General features: G+C 40.6%; 1 protein-coding gene across 1 annotated transcript in view; it reads left to right on the top strand.

Annotated features, from left to right (window-relative positions):
- Nucleotides 1–1,149: 1,149 nt before the first annotated feature.
- Nucleotides 1,150–27,549, top strand: part of TRABD2A (TraB domain containing 2A) — an 88,276-nt gene continuing 61,876 nt past the window's right edge. The window contains exons 1-2 of the mRNA XM_087715132.1: nucleotides 1,150–1,654; nucleotides 21,361–21,921. Coding sequence (XP_087571258.1) covers nucleotides 1,541–1,654; nucleotides 21,361–21,921 — 675 coding nt within the window. The 5' untranslated portion in view covers nucleotides 1,150–1,540. The remainder of the gene's footprint in view (nucleotides 1,655–21,360; nucleotides 21,922–27,549) is intronic.

The raw sequence follows: 27,549 nt of genomic DNA, 5'->3' as shown, positions 1-27,549 counted from the left end.
CTGAAGGCTACTGTTGAAAGAGAGGAAAATCAGTGCAGTGAGTGGATTTGTCACAAGGGTTTGACTTATCTAAAATGAAAGAAAGACGGGGATTTCAAAGTAAGCTTGTTGAGGGGGAAGTAGGAGCTCTCTTTCTTGAGCAACCTATTTGTCTTGTGGCTTCATCAGCTTTTCTGTGAAAGGGGGATTTGGTCACTGACTTGAAGCCATCACAAGACTCATTCCCTGAATGAGCAGGCCCCCTTATTTTACAGAGTCTTTCTTTCTAGGATGTGATTCACATTGATTCATAGGCCAGAATCGGTTTAATAATTCTGTATGGCATAAACCACATTCAGAAAAAGCGTAAACCCAAACCATGCCATCTTAAAAACCTTTTTGTACTCTCATTAAAAACCAAACAGGAGTCTACAGTATGACAACTCCGCACAGCCACCTCAATGCAGGACAAGAGTTACACCAATATCAAAGAAATGGTGGAATAGAATCATTAAACAAAGGACGCAAAAGGAGGGACAGAATGAAATGTCAATGACAAAAATTAAAATAATTATTTTAAATAATTAAATAGAATAGTTAAGTTGTCCCGGGAAAAGTTGTCTTGCAGTGAGTGGGCTGTGGCAAGTTGTTCTGTGCCAAGGTGCCAGTGGTGAATTGGCTGAAGCGAGTTGGCACAGTGAATTTGTCACAACCAGTTGGCTGAGGCAAGTTGTCCCATTCCCACGAAACTGGCGGCCTAAACTGCGGGGCTTTAGTGGCGATCCGTTGGCTGTAACGAGGTTGCGTCTAACAGGGAGAAGGGTTGATTTATCCCGACGGCGTTCCTTAGTATGAAGCCGCAATTATTCTGTGTTTTCCCTAATGTGGGTGCTCAGAGCGTTATGCCTGCCACCGCCCCCAAGGACACTGCGCTGGCTTGTCGCCGCGTGGGATGCCTTGCAACAACTACGCGGAAAATCCAGTAGGAGGCCAACTGGGCCCGGGGAGGAGGTCAGAGCGGGGAAAGGAGGAGGGCTTCTCCGGCCGGCGGCGGGAGAGTTTAGGGTTAGGCACCTCCTGCGGCCAATCCCGCCAGCGTGTGTGACTTGCTGCCTCCATCCAGGGGCTGCTCCCAAAAACTCCGCCGTTCGGCTCCTGGAGCAACTTTGAACCGGGAAGGCGAGAGATTGACGGAGGGATCGGGCGGGGGACGGAGCCTCCTCCCCCCCCCCCCGCGGCATGGCGAATCCTCCTCCTCCTCCTCCTCGCAACCTGGGACAGAGACCCTTTAAGAGGTGGGGGCAGCGCCTGGAAGGCTTGGCTAGTGGGTGATTTAGGGAGCGGGCCGCTAGGACAGCCGCCTTAAAAACGCCCTGAGAAGAGAAGCACTTTGGTCCGGGGGAGGGAAAGAAAGCCGAACCGCCACCAAAGCCCCCCTCCAAACTTTTCGTATTTTGGCCCAGTGAATGAGACTTCCACCCCCGTCTCCCTTCTCCTCCGCGTCTCTACCCACCCACCCCTCCACCCACCCATCCGTGCCCCGGGCGTGGAGTAAAATAGGATGGTGGTGTTCAACGCCGAGCTTCGTTTGGCGCTGATTTGCCTCCTCTTACTACTGGCTGGAGCGAAGCCGAGCCGAGATCCTGCTGCGGCCAGTTGCGAATTCCGCGGAAAAGTAAGTTCTTGCCCCGGGAGACGGAAGCGCGGGCGGAATTTCCACCCAGCGCGGGATGGGAAAGGAACACCCCCACCTCCCGAGTTTGTTCGGCAAAAGTGGGGAAGGCGGCTTGAAAGGGGAGTTTGCCTCTGGGGAAATCCAAAGGGGGGAGTGAGTGGGGGGGCGCAAACCTCCAGCTGTTTCTGCCTCTTAAAGTCAGGGGAGCCTCCCGAGCTATAGCAGTCCGTGCAAGTTTTTTTTCATGCAGAGCGTTTAAGCTTTCCACCAAAAAAGCTGGAGTTTGGGGTTTGAGCGGGGCTTGCGGGATGAAGATGGCAAGTTGGTCGGGAGGTGTGTTAAAGCCGGACCTACCTAGTCCTGCGGGCAGAGGGGCGAGGCTTTCTTCCTTCAAACCGCAGTGGAGGGGTAATGGTGAGCGCCACCTTATTGTGTTTTATAAACCAAAGACAATAATTTAAGCTACCTGTTATAGAGATGTCACCTTGGGACGTGGGTGGGTACCTGTGGAAACGTTTTAGTAGTACAGTGTAGTACTTTGGTTCAGGAAAGTGTACTAGGCAGTCCGCGTTTAAGCAGATATGTGCTTACTCAGGGAGTAAGTCCTCCCCTCCCCCCCCCACTGCAGGACTTTTATCTAAATCTGGTTCCTAACGTGGGGCTCACGCCCCACAGGGGGGCAATTTGATTTTTAATGGGGGCAATTTGAACCTTGTTTAAACCAAGTTAATGATCTTTTAGGCTTTCTCCCGTAAGTAGTGTTCACTTTTTGAGTAAAGTAAGAATTATGTGTGTTGGGGGGGGGGGGGAGAATCAAGAATTTAAAGATGCTTAGGTGAGGCATGGCCAAAAAAAGGTTGGGAATCACTGGTCTAAACGAAAAGGTATTAGCATCCTTTTGCTCCCACTTCAAACTCCAGGTGCGTTGAAAGCATCCGTCGGGTCCCTGAGGTGCCGCCCCCCCCCCCCCGCAAGTCCTCGGGATGCGTGTGAACTAATTTACTAAGCTGTAAACCGCAGATCCAGGTTCCTCCTGTATAGGAGCTGAGTGTGGAAGGAAGGGGAAACCGCTTTTCCAGGCTCTGAGAGATTGGTGGTGTTTTCTTCATAAGAGAGAAGAGAAAGGGGGCGGGTGTAAATTAGCCCTTGATGGGATTTAGAGTGCCTTTAATGAGATCCAGCCGGGAGAGGAGATAAGGTTCAGCGGAGGTGCCTGCCTGCTGTTTGTTTGGTCCGGCCTCTTTGAGTTTTGTTTACTTTTGACACTCCTTCGCCAAGCTGTGGATCCTCATCCCTCCTTCGCACTGTCCGCATCATACCAAGATTGGGGTGTGGGGGAGAGAGTGCAAAATCAGACAGGAGATTCCTATATTACAAATGAACCTCAGCAGCTGCAGCTTCCTTCTGTTTTTTTTATTCTCTTCTAAAAGAAATTTGTTAAGTGGCTAAGTTTAAATCTGTTAAAGACTGCTTTTCTTTCTCTTTCAAAAGTCTACCTGCTGATTTGGGGGGGGTATCTGAACTAGCTGAACACACCCCCCCCTGAAAGTTCTACAGAAGATTGCAAAGAGCAAACTGATCTTTGGATGGCCTCTATAATCTTGTTCCCCGGAAATACCCCCAAAAATATAACATGGGAGTGATTTTTTTTTTTTTAAAGAAACAGCCTGCATCCTAATTCTGGCTTGCCCATGTGCTGTTGTACCCTGAGAAGTATGATGATATACACCCAAGGGCTTACCCCCAAAGAGGTGTGCTGGCACCTTTAGTTAGGAAGTAAAAACTGTTGAAGTGGCCTTTTCTTCTGAACAAGTCTTCATAGGAGGTGGTTTGTCTAATATTAAGTCATGAGCAGTTTTACTCAAACTTTGCAATGTCTTTTTTTCTTGTCACACAAATGATCAAAAACTCTAGAACTCCAGGGCAGATTTGAACTAGAGTTGCAGGAAAAAAGTAAATCCATGTGTATTTTTTCTATCTGGAATGTTTATGGGTCCAAAAAAAACCCCCTACCAGGTCAGGCTATACACTAATATCAGGGGAGTCACACTTGTTTCTTAAAATAATTCTAAAAAATAATGGCTTTAAAATGTGTAGCTAGATGTTCCATCTAGCTTAAGAAACAATTTATGTACAGAATTGTGGGCCTTGATAATAGTAATAAAGAATGACATTGAAGAAATAGACTGCTAAATAAATCCAAGCATTAGAATGGAGCAAAAGTCCAGAAAGCAACTTATCAAAATGGTTTTAATCCTGAGTACATTCCTTGAAAGCAAGTCAGTTTTAATTTAGTGTCATGCAGTGCACTGGGGAATCAGTCTGGTGGAGTGACATTAGAAAGGTATGCAGCGATGGCTGAGCAAGAATTAAAATATGCAGTTTATCTGCAGACTAAAGCAATGTTTAAAAAACCCCAGCAAGAGTTAGTCAGAAATTAATGTTATCTCTCATAACTTTATTTAGAAGTAAATCCTGCTAAATTGAATAGGCTTTACTCTCTGGAAAGCATGCACAGTGTCAACCCTTGACACACAGCATTTTAGCTATGCTTCTACTAAAATCAGCCAGTTTTATGCTAGTCCCAAATTATCCCTTTGCTTTTAATGGCATGTAGCTACTGTTAAATCTGACTTGATTTTAGTTCAATTGCAAACAATGCTAAAAAATTGTGTGAAAAAACTATGGTGTTATCCAAAATAATGAATGATTCAGGGTGAGATTCACACAGTTTTTCCCCCTGATGATCTAATTGTGCAAGTTGGTATGTATGAGTAATTAAATTTCAGCTAATCTGATTCTAGTCTAGTGAGACTTTGGAAAACAGTGAATTGGCCCTAGAAACTAATTGACAGGCAGGGCATTCAATGAAGCACTATCATAATATGATCATTGACATGAGCCTGCTCACAATCTGTTGCTGTGCTCTTTATCTCTTGGAGTTGCTGCCTATATAGAATGTTACAACAATCTGACCTGATGATAACTAAACTATAAATGACCATAGCAAGATCAGCGTTCTCCAGAAAACACATTGTTGTTGCATCTAAGAATAACACAGGAAAAAAGAGGACCCCTTATAGGATTTCAAAGGCTGGTAGCTTTGAGGCACTCAAATCTTTAGAGTTACATCTATTGAGACTTTTTGCCTCTTAGAAACAATTGGATCTACCAGAAAAGTTGCCTTCAAGTTGCTTAGAAGAAAACCATGGCTGATAATATCAATACCAGCAGAGAAGTACCCCCCTTCTTTATCTCTCAATGTACCTAACCCCAGAATAATCAAAGCTCTGTGTAGCTCTAAACCAGACTGAACATCTGATTTTAAAGGATCCAGATCACAGGTGGGTAACACCTGGGCTGTTAATCATATTTTTGTAGCCACTGATTAATTACTCGTCCACATTCTCTGGGTGGTATGCTGTCTGAGAAACTGGGTGATAAATAGGTAAGCCTTGGTTTGAATCTTACATCTTCTGTCATATCCCTAGCTGGCCTTAGGCAAGCCACATGGCAGCAACAGTAAAGAGACAGATGCTACTTCTGGATTTATTACATACAGCAGTAAAAGATTAGCTAGCACTTGTGACAAAATATAGGGTGGGGGGAAGGATTTAGTTACTCTCTACATCCAAGGAATTGGCATATTTGGGCATGCCACATGCATCTCTAATGTTATGGTCCCCAGTGAGCCCAAAGGCTTATAATAAATTTCCAGGCATCATGTATTGGTCAGACTCAAAGTAGATGCTGGCTAATATCAATTGACAGGTCTTTGCGATGCCAGTCTTTCAAATATAGACATATTTTTTTAAAAAAAGATGTATTGCTCCATCTGTCACTTGGCTTCCAAAGTACCCCCACTAGCTCTGGTGATGGTTTTGTACTCTAGGGCACATCTGAGGGAGAACATTGCATCCATCTCTTCAAAAGATGGAAGCTGCTAGAAGGTGAATGGACAGAAGATATTGCAATGACAGAGGTGACATGTTACGGGAGAGATTTGGACCTCTGGATCCCGAAGAAGTAGACAAAGTTCCCTGCAATTTTAGTTCTACTATTTGTGATTTGCACCCCTGCTCCATCTGGGTAATCAAAGTGGTGAAGGAGAGCATCAATAGTTGGATGAAGGCTGCACTCAGTGCCTCTTTGAAGGAAGAGGAAATGTCAGAAGCTCTTAAAGATGGATTGGTTTGGCCAGACTTGGATCTAACAAAATTGGGGGAAGGTTATTGAGAAAATTATGGGGCTAAAGCTATAGAAGCTATGAAGGGTATCATAGTCCATATCTGGACTTTCAGCAGTTTAAGTTCATATCTGGACATAAAACAGAAACCAGTCACTATAATAGATGAAGAGGTCTAAATGGAGGTGACATGACCATCATTGTCCTTCTAGAACAGGGGTGTCAAATATCATCATGGCAGTGTCACGTGATGTATTGGGACTATTTCCCCCCTTGCTAAACCGGGCGTGGCCAGCATGTGACACATCCAGCCCACAGGCCAGGAATTTGACAGGCCTGTTCTAGAACTTTCAGCAGTTTTTGATACCGTTGACTAGGATATACTTTCTGAACCAACTGCAAAAGTTATGAGTTGGAGTCCAGCATTTTGCCATTCTTACCTGAGCAGACAGACCCAGAGTATGGTAGCAGGGCAAACCCATGGCACTTTGTATGAAGTGTCTCAGTATTCAGTCCTTTCTCCTTGCTCAAAGAGGTCATCCACCATTTCAGGGTGAAGTGTTATCAATATGCAGATTGTATTCAGTTTCACATCTCCACCTTCTCTGAGTTTAGTGGAACATGTGGGTAAAAATAATGATCGAAATCTTGAAGCTTTCATCTCCAATAGGGAAAAAAAAAGATTAGACTTAACCGAAAGAAGATAGAGTGGCTGTTGACCCAGTTATTGATTCTGGGGTTGCCCCATTTCTGGTTCTTGAAGGGATTGAATTTTTCTAAAAAGAGCTGAATTGTAGTCTGTGGTCCTGCTGAAGAATAGATGAGATTGTGGCCAGAAGGGTTTTTACAGAACTTTGAATGGTGCACAATCTATGGCTTTACCTGGAACATGATGAAGATGGTCACTCATACCTTTATTGTTTCTTTATTAGCTTATTGTAATTCACTCTGTGTGGTGCTGTCCTTGAAGACCACCCAGAACACAGCAGCATATGTGCTCAGTTAATAATCACAGTTCTGCCACATTATACTGCTATGTGAGTGCAACTGAAGGTGCTGTATATCTCAGGGCCATCTTTTTTAAATAGGTTCTATCCAGACAACTACAAAGTGCCTACTAAGTTCCCACCTACTAGAAGTAAAGGCATGAGTAGGCTAATGTTTACTGTTCCTGTAGTAGTATCTCCCCTGCTCTGGAAATAGTTTATCCCCTTAAGAATGGCTCCCTCTGTCATGGTCATCCAGAAGCAGATATTCTTGGATGGCTTTGGAGGGTTAATTGTTACGCAACAGCAACATTTTCCATTAAACCAAAGTTTATCCTTTTATCTTTAGATTCCCCCACCCCAATTATTTTTATTTTGACATGTCTTCTATTTACTGTTCTGTAAATAGATTCTGTAAGCTGCCTAAAATCTGGTTGGTTTTAGATGGTTAGATAAATTTCATAAATAAAAGATACATATTTCTTGCTCGTGGTGTCTGGCTGTGCAGGTGTCTGAATCCTTAAGCAAGAGAAATATCTGTTTCTGTTTTGGGTTAGCATCTTGATTGTTTATTTCCAAGAAGTTCAAAGCTAAGCCCTAGATTTGCTTTGGAAATATCTCAGCCCAAGTATGTCGGTAACTTGATTTCATGGAAGACTTGAATGTTGCTATAGAACAGGGGTGTCAAACTTAAGGCCCAGGGGCCACCCTGGAAACAGTGAGGGACTGGCCCACGGTGTCTCTGCCAATAAAAATAGGCTCCTAAGCTCCATTTCTGGCTACAACGGCCTCCTGCAAACTTCTGCCAGTGAAAACGGAGCTTGGGAGGGTCGCTGGCAGAGTCCTCGGGCTGCCATAGGATCCCACGACATGAGTGACATTGAGCAGGTCATGCCCACTCTGGCCACACTTACCCCTCCTCTCTGAGCCCAAATACAACCTTGATGCGGGCCTCAATGAAGTCGAGTTTGACACCCCTGCTACAGACCAAACTTTTTCTGGATCTCTGAACAAGCTTGTTAAGTCACTGAGTAGAATAGGTTTTTCTCTATAACTATAATTGGAAGGTAAACCATATCCTTTTGTATGCCTGTTACTTGAGACTGTATAATATCCAGAAATAAGCATAAACTTTAGAAAAATTATCCAGACAGTTTGGTGGTGGTTGTTTTTTGCCCTAAATTTGGTTATGCTATGGTAGAACTATGAAATGGGAAAACCTAGTCAGTGTGTATTCAGATGGCAAATGAAAAGCCCATGTCAACATCCTTAACTAGTAAATTTTATGTTTGCTTGCTACCCTTGTATAAGGTGACCAGATTTTCAGATTGGTAAAGAGGGACACCTTTGACCGGGGGGGGGGGGGGGTTGATTAAAAATTTTATACGGAGCAACAAAAATTTTCATACAACGCAAAAATAGTATTGTAATAATTTTTTATTTCAACATAACTACAATTTACAAATATAAATTGTAACTGTTGCCAAACATTAAAATTTTGATCACATGACCATGAGGATGCTGCAATGGTCGCTAAGTGTGAAAATGGTCACTAAGTGTGAAAAATGGTCATTAGTCACTTTTTTCAATGCCATTGTAACTTTGGTCACTATACCACCTTTCTTGCCACAGTTCTTAAGTGAATAACTGCAGCTGATAAGTTAGTAACATAAGTGAATCTGGTTTCCCCATTTGACTTTGTCAAAAGGTCACAAAAGGCAATTACATGACCCCAGGACACTGAAACCATCATAAATACCACCTCAAAATGTTGCACAGCCTTCATAAGTTTCTAATACAGATAAAATTAAATACAACATCAAAACCATAAAAAAGTAAAATTAACCTGGCTGGAAAATCCTATGCCTGTCTTGCTATTATTACTGACACACTTGCTGCAGTATTTGATGGCTAAAAGAAAAAAAATTGTTAAAGTGTGTATTATGTTCACTCCCATGTCTTGTGTGCTGCATTGATTTTGAATTCATTAAAAGACCTTATTTTACATCAAATCCCTCTCATATTATTCTCCTATGTCCAATAAACCCTAAGAGACAGCATACTATACATGAAATTCCTGTAACTGTATATTTAGTAAATTGTGGAGCTGAGTTTATCCAATTAACTCAGTTTTTGGACTTGAGTAATCACATACAATAAAGGAAATAAAACTATTTAGAATGAAGTGTAGTTGGCTATTTGTGATTAAGGGTGTCATGCAGAAACAATTATAGTTTTGATCAGGAAAATACCCTAAAAAACCCCTTTTGTTCTTTCAGGTTTTTTTTTTAAACCTTGCTTTGGGAACAAAAACCATTCCTGCTACTACAGATATTTGCCTCAATTTAGTCCTGCATTCTGTCTCCAACAGCTACTAGGCAAATAGTCCAGGATATCTCATCATGTTGGCAAAATTAGGTGATAGTCATCTCTTTGTTGTTTGTTGCTAACATCTGGTAACCAGAAGTATACAATTGCTCCACTGGAAGGCTTCATATTTGCTTTCCTGGTAAATATCAATTCAATGATTTTTCCATGGCACATGATAGTGTTACACATATTGTTTTGAATAAAAAAAACAGCAGCTGCACATTTTAAAAAACCTACATTATTTTAAAATGCATTAAAAAAATAAAAGAAAAAAAACCCAGCTCACTTACCAGCAGGCAGAAACTCCAAGTCAATCCAGAATGATATAGATGTTAATACAAAGAACTGAGCAAATTGAAATGGTGAAATAGTCCCAGAGAAATATTTTTCAAAGAAAAATGAGCCACCATTTTTTCCCACACGAGCCGACCTCCAACCTCTGTGCCCCTCCCATCTGGGAAATCCAGGAAGGAACAGTTGCTACTCTAGGCAAAGTGTTTCCTGCAGCTCTATGGTACTTGGTCATTTTTTCTTATAAAATGAGGTAAAAGGGGTGTGGGGGGTCCGTTTTGTTGCTTTAACATTTTAATATCGTCAATGAAAGTACTGAGACAGAGAGAGAGGTTAGTTAGACACAGTGTCTTTTGTCTTGCCCTAGTTAGGATTTCTTAAGTAAATCCACTGGGCTTTCAACATGAAGCCAGAAAATCGGGACTTTTTAAAAACACCCCGGGACACGGGACAAATTGTTATAAAGCGTGACTCTCCCGCTGAAATCGGGATGTCTGGTCACCTTACCCTTGTAGGATCTGATTGCTACCTCCAAAGGTATTTAGTTCCATTTCCCCCATTATGAATGCACCTATCAGTGTTGATCTGGAAGGGATAAAGGGAAGTCTGGTAATCTGATCAAGACCACTGTTCTTCTAAAAATCTACTATTGATATTGGGTCAAAGGTAGTTTGCTCCCACAAAAGAACAGAGTAAGCAGGTAGCCAAAAATGTTTGACTATGTACTGTATTCTGTTAAAGTGACCAATTTTGGAGCATTTGAGCTTTTCATACTTGATCTGACTTGCACCATATGGAATTAATAATTATGGGACCATATTCCCATGTTTGTTTGTTCGTTTATTTATTAAATTTCTATACCACTCATTTCAACTAAGTGATTATCAGTAGTTTATAACAACATGATAAATTGTACCCTTTTTGGTGATTGTCCTTCATGCTGATGCCTACATTAAAATTTTATATGATTTTCACATTCTTTTAAATTGAAAGTAGGTGAGAAGGAAAGCTATTTGGCAGAAATATCCATTTTCCATTATGGTAAAGATGGGGAAAGAGGCAACTTTAGCTATATAACCTCTTTAGCTTACACATTATCCCTAACTTCTAGCTGAGCTTCTAAAATACCATGGCTATTAAAAAAACACAGTTGGAGACGCTAGACATAAAATGTCTCATTTTTAAATCACTCTTAGCAGTTTCTGTTCCTGGTCCTTCATTTTTACCATTGGGATGAATGTCTGAGAACAGCAAAAGTTGTAGCTTGTAGAAAGTTGTGCAAGCAAAGTTGAAGCTTGTACTTTCTTTATGCATTTACATGTTAATTTATTTCTTGATCTATCTCAGTGATTGCAATTTTTTTTTGCCTTGGGTGTCAAAAGCACGCCCATGTTCCCACCACCATAATTTAATGCCCCCATCAGGTCTCCTCACACGTACACGTGATCCCCTGCTACCCCACGCATGCACACACGGCTTTCTTGGAGCCTGGGGAGGGCGAAAATGGCTTCCCCTGCCCCGGGAGGCCCTCTGGAGGCTGGAAACGGCCTGTTTTTCAATTTCAAGTGGGCCCTGTAGATCCGTTTTTTGCCATCCCCAGGCTCCAGTGGCTTTCTAGGAGCCTGGGGAGTGTGAAAAATGGCCCAACATGCAAACTAGAAGTTCAGGAAGAGACTTCAGGGTTGCCCGTTGGGACGTTTTTCTCCCTCCAGAGGCTTCAAGAGGCTTCCCTAAAGCCTCTGAAGGGAGAAAAACAGCCCAATGCACAAACCGGAACATCGGGAAAAGACTTCCGGGTTGCCTGTTGGGCTGTTTTTCTCCCTCCGGAGGGCAAAACACGGCCAAAAATCAAGATTGAAAATCAGGTGCTGGAGCTGGTAGGGCAACGCCTTGCGTACCCTCAGAAATGGCTCCGCATGCCACCTGTGGCACGTCTGCCATAGGTTTGCCAATCTTAGATCTATCCTATTTCCAAACATACAGTGATTTATTTTATGCCATAGTTGTTATTTAAAATGACTAAACCAGAACATATTTCATAATCCTATTTTCTCACAAATATTCAAAAAAGGCCCATTTTTCAGACTTTCACATGTGCAACCTTATACAAGTTCTATTACACATGTGATGTTCACATGTTAGCTTCCTATTTTCGGTATGGTAATATCTGAAAACTTTAAAGGTTATTGTTACAATAATCCTAAAGAACTGAACACATTGTAGCACATTATATACCTGGTAACTCATGAAAATTAAAACTTGTATTCAGTTTTTGAGCATAGGTCCTTGAATTGTGCGCATACTCATCATTCATATGCATTCATTCATGTAGCTTCCATAAATTGAGTGTGTGATTCTTGCTTTGCTTCTTAGCTGTCTCACCTTTGCTTTGCCAGATGGAGTCATATTTTATTACAGAAGCCAGACTGTCAAAAGAATATTAATTGTCATCAGGAAGAAGCAAGTTCCGTGATGGCTTCAATCTCTTTTTTCTGTGCCAATGAATGAGACTCGAGATTGCTTAACTTTGGATTCAAAGTTCCCCTACTTTTGAGTGTTTGTGCAGTGAAGGAACAGTTTCATTGTGTTGGGTTTGTATTCTAAAACCCAAATTTTCCTATGACTAATCACATTTGAATGTTAGTATTTTTTCCAACCAGAAAAATAGATACACCTGCTTAGCTTTGCCACCGTAAAGAGTAGATCTGAGAAATGCTTAATTTTTTCCAGGACTGTCTCCAAGTCTTAAAGAACTGTTTGTAAATATATTTTGGTTTGAAACCATGTTATGCTATGTTTCCTCTTATGGCAAAGGCAGTCATACTCTTGAGTGATAACCAGAAAACTAACCATGTTAATACAAACATTACATTTTTATTACTTAGCTATTATAATGCATAGCCATGTGTGGCTTTTCTTAAAGTTAATTTACTTTAGTTCTCATAATAACAGGAAGAAGATTACTCAGTAGCCAAGTCCATTCATCCTGTTTAATAATATGAGGAGCTTAATTGCCAATGCAGTTTATAGTTGCTTGATTATTTATGATAACTTTTGCTTGTCCTTCCTGATAGTGCTGTATATGACTCCTCTTCCATTCTTATGCTTATTAAAACAGAGTTTACTGGGTTTTGTATTTGCGGTTTTACTTCTGTAAGTCAACCATAGTCAGTGTGGCTGTGTTAGGCGGTCATGCAAAATTTCTTAATAAACAAGCAAGCAAACAAATAAAACCTTGTGAAACATGGGTTTCAAAATTGAGAGCATAGGGGCCATATTCCCACGGGGTATATACCCATACCTGGATCTTTTTTCTAACATTTGCTTAATATATACCAGTGGTGGGTTGTGGATTCCGTTCCAACTGGTGAAGTTGGAACGCCCCTGGCATCACTACATGCACACACGGGCATGCATTGTAGCGTCAAATGACGCTTCTGCAAGCCTCCGCGGTGTTCCAGCTGCTCAGTGGAACATCGCACAGGTACTGTACACACCATGCATGTGCGCAGAAGCGCTGACAGCTTTAAAACATGGTAAGTAGCACGGATGGGTGGGTGGGCCCTCCGAAGCACCGTACCGGAACGGTACCTCATGCTCTGGGCAGGATCCGGTATGCCTGTACCGGGGCGTACCGCCTGCAACCCACCACTGATGTATACCAACCATAGTTTAGGTTTGAATGCAACCCATTGTGGATTATATACAAACCATGTGTTTTTCGAACCTAATTTTTATGTGACATCAATGAGCAAAGCATTATTTCAGCTAGCAACGGTTAAAGTAAGATTTCAGAAGAGTTGGTGACATCCTAATATGTTTGTCTACAATTCCTATCATCCTATAATCAGCACCTCTCAAGTTGGAAAAGACTGAGCTATCTTGAATCGGCTCCCTACTTTTACACCTATTCTTTCTTTTCTACTGTCAAAATACAGGCTCTTGGAACAAGGGCATAGCTATGTATTTCACTGTTTAATGGTCTTTCTATCTAGCGTGTGACATATTAGCCTTGCCACTTACTTGCAATAATCTCCAAAAGCTATATGCTATATTTCCAGTGCAAAGATTTTGTTTTTAAAGGTGCTGTAAATTGTAAATTGAAGCTATGGTCAAAATAAATTTTAAAGAAAGATCTTTCCTCAAAATAGGATAATGTATCTTAACTGTACTTCCTAAAAAGACAGCTGATCTCAAATGATTTAAATTGATGGAAGACATCTTGAAATAAAAATAAATAAATTTAATTTGTATGAAATATTTTTCTCTCTCCAGAAAATCACCCTTGACTAATCAACTTCTTAGAAATATGAAAGTAGAAAGAGTAATTTAGACCTCTGAATTCAATGTCTTGCTCAAACAGGAATCCAGATTAATGTATCACTGATGATGGTTTAGCCTCGTCTTAAATATATTCAGTGGAGGGTATCCCACTGTTAATTGACCATAATGTTTCTAGAAACTTGATGTTTTCAGAAGTCTTACATCTGAGTTGGGCATTCAACAGACTTAAGACAAACACCCAGATGTTAAGGGCAAGATCAAAGGAAAATGAAATGTGGCATTCTGAAGGCAACTTATGTATTTGCTTTCTGCTTTCTCTTACCTTTTAGTTTGGAATCTTATTGTTTCAGTTCACAGACAGTAAGCGAACTCTAGGTCACCAAAAGGAATCTTCCAGAATGTGTGGAAGAGTATAGCAGGTCAGTTTATGGAGGAGTACTGCAAGGCTAGTAATTTTAGACCCAACACATAATGACCGGAGGTGGGAGGCCTTAGATAGCCATATGCATTACTTAATTGGGACATACAGCTTTATTAGAAGCATATAATTAAGACTGAATTCCCCCTCCAAGTCAGTTAGGTATCCTTGATTATGATTAAAACTCTAATAGCTTTGTATTTTAAACTCAAAGTGTAGAACCACCACTGTTACAGGAATAACACGGCATCTGCTTCTTTGGCAATAGAGTTTCTTATGTGTTTCTTCTTCCTGAAGATAAGAAATACCACTTCACTTTAGAAAATGTTATAGGATAAAAATAACCATGCACATTTTTTTAGCATTCATGGCTAGCAAATTACAACTATAATAACTATTTAAAATAATAAAAAGATGCTGCAACACTTAATTCGATGCACTCAAATTTGGTACACCCACTTAATTTGGTAGACTCAGATATGCCCATGTATGTTCTGAATGCTGATGTTTGGTCTCCTGGAGATGTCCATCATTTTCCACTCTACAGATTATGCAGTCCTAATTTTTAACCATGAAGTTGAGGTGCAGTTGCACTGTTTCTTCTTCTCCCTCCTCCTCCTTCCCCTCCTTTCCCTCCTCCTCCTTCCCCTCCTTCCCCTCCTCCTCCTCCTCCTCCTCCTCCTTTTCCTTCTCCTCCTCCCCCCTCCTCCCTCTCCTCCTCCTTTTCCCCTAATCTCTCTCTTCCTCCTTTTCCAACTCCTCCTCCACAAGTTCAGAGTCCACTTTTCAGATCACAGAGTGCCACTGTGCACAGTCAGCTGCGTCTCTAGGGTTTGCATATTTTTGTTGACATTTTGCCATCTCTGATTTGGGTGCCCACATGGTTGCCGGCCATTGACTTCTAGTTGGTAGGCACTCTTGGTAATGGTGGAAGGTGGTACTCTCAGGACATGTCTATACCAGTGGAGCTGTCCTTCTCTCATCATCTCTATAATTGGTGCCACACCAAAATATTGTCGAATGGTGACATTTGTGATGTGGTCAAGAAGGGAGATACCCACTATCCAATGGGACATTCTCATTTCCATGGCATGGACATAGTTTTCAGTCTCTGTTGTTGCTGCCCAGCATTCAGTGCCATATAGTGCAACCAAGCAGATGGTTGTCTTGTAAATCTTAGATTTAAGACTAGTTGGCATTCGTCTGTCACATAACACACCAATGAGTTCTCCCTAACACATCAAGGCTGCACTCACCCTTGCTTGCACCTCACCATTGATGTTGCCATTGCCATGTAGGTGGAGTCCCAGATATTGAAATATGTCCAACTTCTTTAGGTTTTCTCCATTGATATGAAGCGTTCCAGGGTTGGTGACAGTCTCTAAGTACTCAGTTTTCTTGATGTTGAGATGGAGTCCAAAATGGTTGAGGTGATCATTCCATGTTTGAACTTGCTGCTGTAATTCGCCTCTGGTGGTGGAAGTAAGCATAACACCATCAACATAGAGCATAATCCAGGATGCGTTCTGCTGCAGGTCATGGCATCCATGACCAGTATAAGCAAAAGTGGTGACGGTGCAGAGCCTTTTGTGTACCCAACCATCACTGGGAATCTGTTGGAGAGGCCAGCTGGGGATCATACTTGGTGAATGCACTGTTACTGCCTATTTCAAAATGAAAAATGTATGCATGGAACTTCTATGTAGATTCTCAGTCATCCAGGTCAAGGTGGCTTTTCAAGAGGCAACTGCACTTTCTGGTTTTTCTTGAGGATGTTTCCCTTCTCATCCAAGAAGCTTCTTCAGCTTCTTGGATAGGAAGCAAAACATCCTCAGAGAAAAAACAGAAAGTCCAGTTGCCTCTTGAAAAACCACTTTTGGGATATGCATGGATATGTATGAACCAGGGGGCAGGGGAAAGGGACCCTTCACTTTTCCCTCTTCTCTCTCTCCTCTTCCTCTGTAAGAGACTCTTACATTCTGAGGGCTCGGCAAAGTACCTCTACATCTTCTGCTTGAAATGTGAAAATATCAGGACCTCTCAAAGGAACCTTGCCTAAGTGGTGGGTTCTGGATTCCGTTCCAAGCGGTACGGAATGCCTCGGCGTCACCCACATGCATGCGTACGGCATTTGCGCACATATGCGCAGTGCACATGCACATGCATTGTAGCTGGAAATGATGCTTCCGCAAGTCTCTGCAATGCTCCATCTGCTCAGTGGAGCATTGCGCAGGCGCTGTATGTGTCATGCCAGTGCACGGAAGTGCCGACAGCTTTAAAACACGGTAAGTAGCGCAGGTAGGCAGGCCCTCCAGAGCACCGTACCAGAATGGTATCCGCCTGTAACCCACCACTGCCTTGCATGGTCAGTTGTACATCTCCATCTCACCTGCTTCTGTAGAATCGGTATCCTGGTGACTGTACCTGTGCTTGCTAAGCATGCCTGGAGAATCTGTGGAGCCTCTAAAAAGTGCACTCAAGTCTTGGAAATTTGCAGTACTTCAGTGCTTTAGGCAAAATGCTTGAGAGGTGTTTAATGAGTTTTGCACATGGCTTTGCATAATACTTTATAATGTGTCACTTAGTATTGTGACATTATTCCATATGGCTTTACGGGATATTTAATTGCAGGCAAATAGTAAGCATTGTCTGGGACAACATTTAAAAGTAGTATTGAAACAGTTGCCCTTGTTGCTTTCAGGATTCCCCATCCCCCATCCCTCATTTTTTCCAGTTAGTCTACTGTTCTGATTTTCTTGTAAACCTTCTAGAAATTAGCAATTTTATATATCTGTAGCAAATTTTATGTTTTAATTCGTTGTGTTATTTATTACAAATATTTTTGCTATTTAAGTCTTTTTGAAACAGGAATGTTCTGGAACAGGGGTGTCAAACTCAAGGCCCGTGGGCTGGACCTGGCCCACGGGGTGCTTAGACCTGGCCTGCAGGTCTGCCCTGGAAACAGTGAAGGACTGGCCCGTGGTGTCTCTGCCAGTGAAAACGTAGCTGGGGAGGGATGCATGGGGGGGGGACTACCTCTGTTTTCAGCTGCAACAGCCTCCTGCAACCCTCTGCCAGCGAAAATGGAGTTTTTGCTGGCAGAGCGCTTGGGCCACCACAGGCACTCCTGACACAAGTGATGTTGAGCTGGCCCTCAGGTAAAACACAACCTTGATGCGGCTCTCAATGAAATCGAGTTTGACACCCTGTTCTGGAGCTTTTTTTATTTTTAGTTCTTGGTTAAATTATTAATAATAGTAAACCTACTTGGAGTCAGTGTTGATTCCTGATGACAACCTGAGCTAATCTCTGCAGTTTTCTTGGTAAGATTTTTGGAAGTGGTTTGCCATTGCCTCCTTCCTTGGCTGATAGTGAGGGACTGGCCCAAGGCCATCCAGCTGGCTTCATAACTAAGGCAGGACTAGAACTCATAATCTACTTTGTCTGGTGCTTTACCACTACAGAAAACTGACTTTCCTTGAACAAAGTAGAAGCATAATAAATTCATAGCAGAAATAATCTAAGGTAATATAGTTTTCTACATTAAACCTCTCTTATTGTAATTGTTGTGGGAAATGACATAGGTATAATGTTTTTGCTGTGTCTGAAGTTGACCTGGATAAATGGAATCTAAATGTTTTAATAAGAGAGACAACACTGAAGAATGTTTCTTTTTATTGTTGCCCTGGTGGCCCCTATTCAATACTTGTCAAATAGCTTTTGAAGATGAATACAATATCAGATTTTGGTGTGTAATGTTAAAAATGGCTTTTTCAAATTCAGACCATCTGGAAGAAACACATTGCTGCTGCTTTGGAAATACTTCTGCTAAACTGCAGTACAACATTAAGGAAAGTAATAAATAAGTGTTACTAGTGTGAATGGCATGCTATTTCCTGTTTTGGATCTATAAATACAAACTTTTTCTTCCTGGAAAAATATGGCAGTGGCCATAGCTTGAATGAACAGCATCTATTTTAAATGTTTTAAAAATAAAAGTTACTGAATAACTGGCCTATGTATGCCTTTCCAGGCTTCCTAAATTTAAGACAATCTCCCACCAAAATGAAGATTTGGGGGGGAGGAAAACTCAGTAAAGATAAAAATCCTCTCTACCACTGATCTTCCTTATCTTGCCAAACCTAGTCTTGATTACAGTTGAAACCAATCCTTGAAATCTTCCTTCCCTCCCAAAATATGTATATCCATGAAATCTTTAAATATATTTGGGTATGTATGTGTGAGTCTGTATACTTACCCGGCACACTATCTAAAGGGATAGGCATGATAATTAGAAAGTATTAATTTAATTAAAAAATAATTAATGTTCATTGACCATAAAATGTATTTAATTATAAAAGTAAATACTTTTCATCTTTATATATTAATGATTCTTATAGACACAGAAACCTGTCACGTGTAAAATGTGTGAAAATTTACAATACAAATACATTTGACTCAAAAAGTTCAAATAGGTTGTAGTTTCTCTCACACGTGCCCAGTGTGGCTTCCTGCTTGTAATATATGAGTATTAACTGTAAACACATAGTGATATGCTTTATATTCATTGTAAGTGGCTTCATATTACTGGTATTTTTTGTTTGAATAGACTGTGTTTTGGGAATAATAATGCTATTATAATGCTCATAATAATGAGCTGGAGATGCTTTGTATAACCCCACAGAAGAGATGAGGCATGTAGTCTAATGAAGGGTCAGTCTCTAGACTCATTTGCCAAGAAGAAAAGTCAAATTTAACTCCACTTTTGTTGAACTTCCATTTGCAAGGATAGGCATTTTTGTTCAGATGGATGTGCGGCTTTTAGGCACTGGAGAAAACCAATGGAAAAGGAGCTTTTGCTGTCAGCTTGGAAAGTGTGTATGGGGGAGTATCTGTAGCCCTGAGGCTACTCATAATTCAGGAGGCCTGATTGAAATTAGGAAGGTGGAAGTTTAGGCATAGAATTTGATGCAGAAAATGATAGCTGAATTTTCATTGCCTGCCAGTCCTTTAAAGCAGGGGACCCTAACCCCTGGGCCACGGACAAGTACCAGTCTGTGGCTTGTTAGAAAGTGGGATGCGCTGCTGGAGGTGAGCGGCGGGCGAGTGAGGAAAATGAAAACCATATTTTCCCTCCTCCATGGAAAAATTGGTTTCCATGAAACCAGTCCTGGTGCCAAAAATATTGGGTATCGTTGCTTTAAAGCAGTTGTGGCTTGCCTGGTCGGCATTGAGTGAAGAGAATTGTCTTGGGTTGCATATGCAATATATATTAATGTGTGTGCATGTATAAATAATGTTTAAAGTTTATGATCTTGTGGGGCCGCATCAGTGGTGGGTTTCAAAAATTGTTCGAACCTACTCTGTGGGTGTGGTCTCCTTTGTGGGAGTGGCTTGCCGCCCATGTGACCGGATATGAAGATGCCGACGACACTTGTCAGAACCACCTTAAATTACCTCACACACAGCACTGGCATGCATAAGAATATGATGTAAACTTGTTTTTTAAAAGGCATCTTTGGTTTGCGTTAAAACAACTTCAACACACGCAACGTTCTGATTGCACCACAAACACAGTACTCATCCTTACCTTTCACAGAGGCACTGAGTTTTATAAATATGAGAGCATGATAGTGTAGAATAATCATATCCAAGGACCAGTGGTGGGTTTCAAAAAAATTTGGAACCTCTTCTGTAGGTGTGGCCTGCTTTCCGGGTCCACTGGTGGAACCTCTTCTAACCGGTTTGGTAGATTTGACGAACCGGTTCTACCGAATAGGTGCGAACTGGTAGGAACCCACCTCTGGGCCGCATTACTAGTAAGTGGCCCATGGCTGCAGGTTTGACACACCGGCTTTAAACGGTCAGCTCTGTAAAAGTCTATTTCCTGTAATATTCTACTTAGGTTTCCTTGGTTTCCAGTTCTACAACCTCTCTTTTGCCATGAGTTTCAGAGAAATTTATTATGTGAGAAACCATTTTTTTAGGGCTCAAACTTCTTGTTTCGTGTGCAACCTCAATGTATGGTTTTAAAGTTGCAGGAATGAGTCTGGAAGCAAGTAGGATCACCCTTCATAGGACATTCTAAAAAAATGCAGGCCTTTGTTTCATCCTGGGACCTTTCTTACATTAGATCCAAGAACAAGGAGTGGAGACTGGGTGGGCGGGCGTTAATCAAATTCTAAGTGGGCCCAGGCGATGCCTTTTCATTGTAAAATACCTTTTCGAAAGACTTGAAACTGTCTGTGTGCTCTTTGTCACATACAGATCAGGCTTATTTAAAACAAAGGCCTATTGACCTTCCTAACCCCTTCTATGCCTGTGGCAGCTTTCAGGATTCATTGTTTGCTTTTAAGTGGGTAGGTGACACTTCTCGCCTCTTTGGACTTTCAGTTATCTTCATTCATCTTATCAACAAATAAGAGAGGCTTCCTTTTTTCACCCCCATATCCCGCCCCAAATCGCTTTGCCTTTATCTATAGGCTGCTAGTATCAATCTCCTATTAGATTTTAAAAGTTATAAAATACTTGTTAAGGACATTTGAGGGCTGTTTGCATTCTCTTTCTTTTTGATTATTGGGAGATGCTGTGGTCTTGGATTTTTTTAATAGGAGCATTTATAGGATGGTTTATTATTTATATATAATATCAAAGTTTTTCTTTTTTTCTTTTCTTTTACATACATACTGTGCTATTAGGAGTGTTTGGTTTCTTTTTGGGATAAATAACATTGTGCAAAGCACAGAATAAGGAGTAGCAAACAAAAGAAATTAGAAGTTCCAGATTAGAGAAGAAAAAAAAGCCTTCTAAATATATGAATTTAAACAGCACTTTTAAAATGCTCTGCAAGTCCATTTTCTTGTAGGTGAAATCAGTAATTGTGTTGTTCTGTTCATTTCTCAGTTATTGTTCACTTCTCTATTTCAGTTGAACCAATGCTTATATAGCTTGCTGCTATGAGAACTTTACCTAATATCTAATGAAGTGATTTTTAATTTTTTTTTTATGTTTCCCAGCCTCAGTCAAGATTTGTACCCAATCTACTGTTTCTCAGTAATTTTAATGACAGGCTACACAACTTACCGATCTCACTTAATGATTAGTTATTCCCCATGTTGTTTCCACACATTTAGGCTTGTTTATTTTCACTGCTATGTTTCCTTTCCTTCAGCAAAGTGAGCTGAACTCCTTCCTGTGGACTATAAAGAGAGACCCGCCATCTTACTTTTTTGGTACCATTCACGTCCCTTATACTCGAGTCTGGGATTTTATCCCTGAGAATTCCAAGAAAGCCTTCCAGAACAGTCATATTGTCTACTTCGAGCTGGACCTCACAGATCCCTACACAATCTCTGCTTTGACCAGTTGCCAGCTCCTACCACAGGGCAAGAACCTTCAGGATGTGCTCCCCAGGGACCTCTACCGCCGACTCAAGCGCCATTTGGAGTATGTCAAGCTGATGATACCTTCCTGGATGACTCCAGATCAACGAGGCAAAGGCTTATATGCAGACTACCTCTTCAACGCTATTGCAGGCAACTGGGAGAGGAAAAGGCCTGTTTGGGTCATGCTAATGATGAATTCTCTGACTGAGGTGGACATCAAGTCACGGGGTGTACCTGTTTTAGATCTCTATCTGGCTCAGGAAGCAGAACGCCTCAAGAAGCAGACTGGTGCAGTCGAAAAAGTAGAGGAACAATGCCATCCATTGAACGGCCTCAATTTTTCTCAGGTAAGGATGTTCAGACTGTTCTTTGATAAACACATGAAATACTCAATCTGTGCTCTCACAATTCTTCGCTGGTAACCTTTTCTTAGAGAAATTGAAGAAGCTAGAACATTAGGTCAGCTTTTTACCACTGAATACCTTCGTCTAACATTATAAAAGAAGGAAGCAGATCAACAGAATAAATACTATAAAAGTAGAACAGCAAGTGCAGTCCATATGACTGCTTTTATTGAAGTTCCAGCAAAATAAACCGTATCTCCTGTTTGAATAATAATATATTTGTTCTAGGAATACAGTGTTGTTTTTTTATTTTTTTTATTTAAAAACACTTTTTACACATGTATTTGAAGTTACTTTTCTGCTCAGGCTTGAACTGTTTCACATTTCCCTTGCTGTGACTCTGCAAACGTGTACAGATCTGTCAAGTATTTGTCCTAAGCCAAATGTGTAAAGTGAGATCCCTAACACCTTTCTGTTTAACAAACTGGAGTTGCAAGCAAGGTTTTTTTTTCTTTTTAATGCATGATTTGGGTTTCTTAAGAGAATCACCGAAGCAGTAGGTGTTAACTTAAATGGACTCCAGAGGATGGTAGAGGACAGGAAAGCCTGGAGGAACACTGTCCATGGGGTCGCAATGGGTCGGGCACGACTTCGCAATTAGCAACAAACCCAAATCTATCTTTAGCTGGAATTGCAGAGTTGCCATGGTTAGAACCTGTGCAATTTTGGGAGAAGATATGGGCCCGCTCTAAAGGATTGTAGACAGGTTCTATATTTTGTCTTTTAAAGTGCTGCACAGCCCTCAGAGTGACTATTCATCAAATAACAATGCATTTGTCAAGGCATGCTAATTGGCTATGATTACATATCAAGTATGCTCATGTATGCTTCACCAGCCTTCCAATTTCTCCACTTGGCTGGCTAACCAAGAGAAATCGTTTTTATGTTTAGGTTTTTTCCTACCCATGATGATATTGAACTGCAATACTCATCAACTCTAGCCCAAATGGCCTGTGATGAAAGACTTGCAGTCAATATACTGTATTAATCATCCTGGCGTTGACGGAAAGCTGTAAAACAAAGGCTCCATCCAGCCACCTCATTCTCTGTCGTCCCCTTCTTTTGCCCTCAAACTTTCTCAGCATTAAGCTCTTCTCCAGTGAGTCCTTCCTTCTCATTTAGTGGCCAAAGTATTTGAGTTTCATCTTCAGGATCTGGCCTTCTAAAGAGCAGTCAGGGTTGATCTCCTCTAGGACTGACTGTTTTGATCACCTTGCAGTCCAAGGGACTCACAGGAGTCTTCTCCAGCACCACAGTCCAAAGGCCTCAATTCTTTGGCACTCAGCCTTTCTTATGCTTCAACTTTCACAGCCATACAATGCAACTGGGAAAACCATAGCCTTGACTATACACACTTTTGTTGGCAGGGTGATATATTTGGTTTTTAGTATGCTGTCTAGATTTGGGTTACAGAGTTGCAGACAAGTGCTATGTATGCACTTCTATGTTCTCCAAAGCACCTTTTTGCTTTCAAATCCAAATTACTGCCCTATTGTTGGTATTGGGTGCCTTACCACTAAGGACTTTATGGGAATGTTTGAAAAGATACCTGTAATTCCAACAGAAATTTAAGAAAGGATTTATGTTACGGAAAATGTCTTAGAATGCAATTTATTGGAATGTATATCTTCACCCCTCATTTAGCCCCGTTAAACAAGTACAGCTGTAATGCTGTTGCATGAAGACCTGGGGAAATGTTAACATTGTATATCTGCTAAATGATGCCTGAAATCATTGCCATTTCTTCTATGGAAGCAGCATGTTTGGAATAAGTTGAAATGTTTAATGTAAGCCCATCCTCTGTTGCTTTGAAATTAAGTACACTAAAAGTGCCTTACCATGATAACAAAATGGCATACAGTAGAGTCTGGAAACAGCCCCTGATGATATATTTATCAAAGAATCCCAGGCTTTCACATAAATACTTTTGTCTCTAGTGGTTTTGAAAAAGCCTTTCAAATTGCCTAAAATGTTGGACATCCTCTCCCAAGTCCTTGTTGTGCAAGAGGTTGATACAGCATGAAAATCTGTGTTCATGGACATCTGGATAGTTTTAGGACATAAGTCAAGGCTCTTGATATTATCAGACCCAGTTTGTAATAAACCAAAAAGAGAAAAAATGTGTAATTTTGAAGATTTTTTTTAAAAAAAGGAATATACCTGATCTCCATTTTCCCCAAAGCTGAGGAAAAAAGTATTAGAGTTTTTTAGACTGTCTTTGTATATATGCTTTTCAAAGGAACTTTAAGCCCAAGCCTATAATAGTTTTACATTATGGTGAAAATTCATCCAGGGTTAAAAAACATTGACAATGGTATTTAGGACCTAGGGTATTCTCCAGGGGTGGGTTCCTACGCGAACTGATACTGCTTCATTTGTGTGTGCGCCAGCCATGTGTTGCTTATGCATGGACAGTTCACTGTAAATGGTTGTGCGCATTAGCTAATTAAAAGCTAATAAACAAGATGCCAGCAATGCCAATGGAGACCAGGGAACTGGTTCGGGGGCATGGCCAGCCTGGCTTGCTTCCGGTTCTGTGCCCCAGGCCAGATTATCACTACAGGTTCAGCTGAATCGGGCCGAACCAGGAGCAACCCACCTCTGGTATTCTCTACAAAATTTAATCTAGTATTCTATATACTTACTCTAGCATCCTCCAGTTCCCATGGGTGAAGTAAGGGAAGACCTTAGGCCTGAAATCTGAAGGTTTCTCATGGAAATTTGCTAATGGGTTATTGAAGAGCATATAATTTCATTTTATTGTAAATAAGAGTTTTGTTAATAATCAAAGTCTGATGAGTCTGTGGTATCAAATTCATCACATTTTGGATAGGCATTAAGTGAGTTTTGCCCCATTTTATGATCTTTCTTCCCACAGTTGTTGTGAAACTCAGTTTAACATTTTTTTATTGAATTATAAAGTATTATAATATACAAAATACAAAAGTAAATAGGAAAACAATGGGGAGGAAGAGGGAGAAGAGAAGTGAGGAAGGATAAAAAGAAAAAGAAAGAAAAAGGAGCATTGACTTCTGACTCTCTCTGTTGCAGTAAAATCAGGCATTAACATCAAATCACAACTTTTTGCTTTTTTAGAATAATCCGAACAAGCCATTTCTATAAAGATCTATCAATCTACTCGGTAAAATCCACTCTATTTGCCACAGTGGTTATATGAATCACTGCAGCTGTTAAGTGAATAACATGGTTGTTAAGTGAGTCTGGCTTTCTCGTTGACTTTGCTTGTCAGAAGGTCGCAAAAGGTGGTCACATAACCCAAGGAAGCTGCAATCATCATAAACACAAGCCAGTTGCCAAGAGTTCCAAATTTGATAACATGACAATGGGGAATGCTGCTGTGAAAAAATTTATGAGTCACTTTTTTCAATGTTGTTGTAACTTTGAACAGTCACCAAACAAATGGTTGTAAGGACTACCTGTAGTGTTATCATCTTGGTACTATACATAGTTTGCAATGCTGCTTTCAAATGAAGATATTCCCACAGATAGCGGCATTTACTTAATTATAGATCTGAATAGACATGAAAGTGTTGAGCTCTTATGTCAGACAGGGTTGGTCTGTCTTTGGCAGGGTATCTCAACCTTGGCAAACTTAAGATGTGTGGACTTCATTTCCAGAATTTCCCAGGCAGCATGGTTTCTGGTTTCCATTACAATTCTCTTTTGACAGTCTTATCTGCTGAAGATCTATTGTACTTCTGGAGGATCACAATGTATTCCAAGATGCTTTCCAGTCCAGTTATTTCAATTTACCATTGCTTCAAATTACCTAAAAGGGCTTCAGGGATCATACGTACCATTTTCCTTTGGTTATGCACAGCAAGGGAAAAACTGATTTGCCACTACTGTACAGTATTTATATTTTATTCTGTATTAATACAGCCAATATTTCCCAGGACATATTTTGAAAGTGCTTATCCTTGATCTCATGTTACCTGAAGTGGTACAATGTCACTCCTGTTTCAGTAGATCATAGAGAATGATTTGATGTTTTTTGAGCATTCAGAAAGCATACTTGCTGCGTACATTTCAAAGCACATCTGAAGATTACATAACTGATTTTTACCAGGCTTACTCACATTAAAGGAAAACTATTTTCTCAGAAGGGGAGAATCATCTTAGATTTACTGAGAACATAGTACTGAAGGTAGATCGTGCCACCTTTTCTAATGGATCTTTCCAGACAGTGAATCTATGTTTTTTGAACACTAGAGGGCACATTGAAAATAGAATGTACAAGCTCTTGAAAGCAGCCACCGATTCTCCACATCTTACCATTATTGTTCATAGGAAGTATATTCCGTCTGTTGCTCTTTTAACATGGGAAATTATGGGTCCAACACTCTTAATGGGGCAAAGCAAAAAAAAAACAAAAAAAAAACCTTCCAAGGCTTATTGCTGTGAAGTATAACAAGATACCTGGTTTCAGCATTCTAATTTCATGAGAATGATAGTCTCTTATTATCCAACACATCTATTTTGGAATGAGTATTACATCATTTTGTGAAGGTTTCATAAAACAAGTTACAGACATAATTTGATCTGATTTAAACTTTCACTCACTTTCTGCCATATTTCTTGCCTCACAAAAGTGTCTAAAAACAACAACCAAATTCATATCAGGTCTAATTTTTATCTTCACCAGAAATTCGAGTAAATTCTGATCACAATATGTTTTAATAGCTTCTTGCCCCCTATGTTCATTTTATATTATTAGAAATCATGACAGAAGATGACACTGAGCTTTATAGGATTAATGTTCTGAGCACTGTTTTAAAAACAATATATTAAATTAATATCACTATCGTAATTTCAAGAAAAATGTGCACACATCATACAAGAAGAAAGAAACAGAAAAACCAGTTCAGTATTTATTTTAAATTCCCTGCCAATGCACTCCAATTGAAAGGCACCATTTTTGTTTCAAGTATCTGATATCTGAAGAGTAGAGAATGCTTTGGCCAAAATAAATTAGATACAGCACTTTGTACTTATGTCTAAATGCAAATTTATCCAGGAGGATGAAATGTTTAAGTCTTGAACGGCCATTGGACTGTGGCGGAGAAATGAAAGGCCAATGAAATTCTAAGAGCCAATGAACTTTTAAACCCAAAACTATGTCACCAATCAGCTGTGAGTGGAGGGAAAATAAAATGTAAGGGAATAGTAAGAGCTGGAAGGAAGAGACCACATGAGTCAATAATTGGAAGGACCTTGAGATGAAAAGTAAGGAGAAAAATTGTTGTCAGTGTGAGGAGATCAATAGAAAACTGAAAGGCAAAATCTAAACCCAAAATATTGAATTGATACAGAAAAACCCAAATATGTCTTCCTCAGTTAATGTAATAAAAGAGGAGAGAACATTAGTTTAGAGCAGGGGTGGGTTCCTGCCAGCATTACTATGGTTCGGTGCCCAATTTGTTTTGCCTAGGATTGAACTCTCAACTTTCTCAGTGAGAGGCAGTTGTCTTCACCACTAGACCACCATGCTGCTCATACTTCCTTACTGTTTATTTAAGTGTATACTCTTATATCATTATTTAATATAAA

The sequence above is a fragment of the Thamnophis sirtalis genome, unplaced genomic scaffold, assembly GCF_051295495.1.
Source record: "Thamnophis sirtalis isolate CommonGarterSnake01/CBP01778 unplaced genomic scaffold, rThaSir2_p1.2 scaffold_5, whole genome shotgun sequence".
Taxonomy (NCBI): Eukaryota; Metazoa; Chordata; class Lepidosauria; order Squamata; family Natricidae; genus Thamnophis; species Thamnophis sirtalis.
Note: the sequence above shows the minus strand (reverse complement) of the source record. Positions and strands in the feature narration are given on the sequence as shown.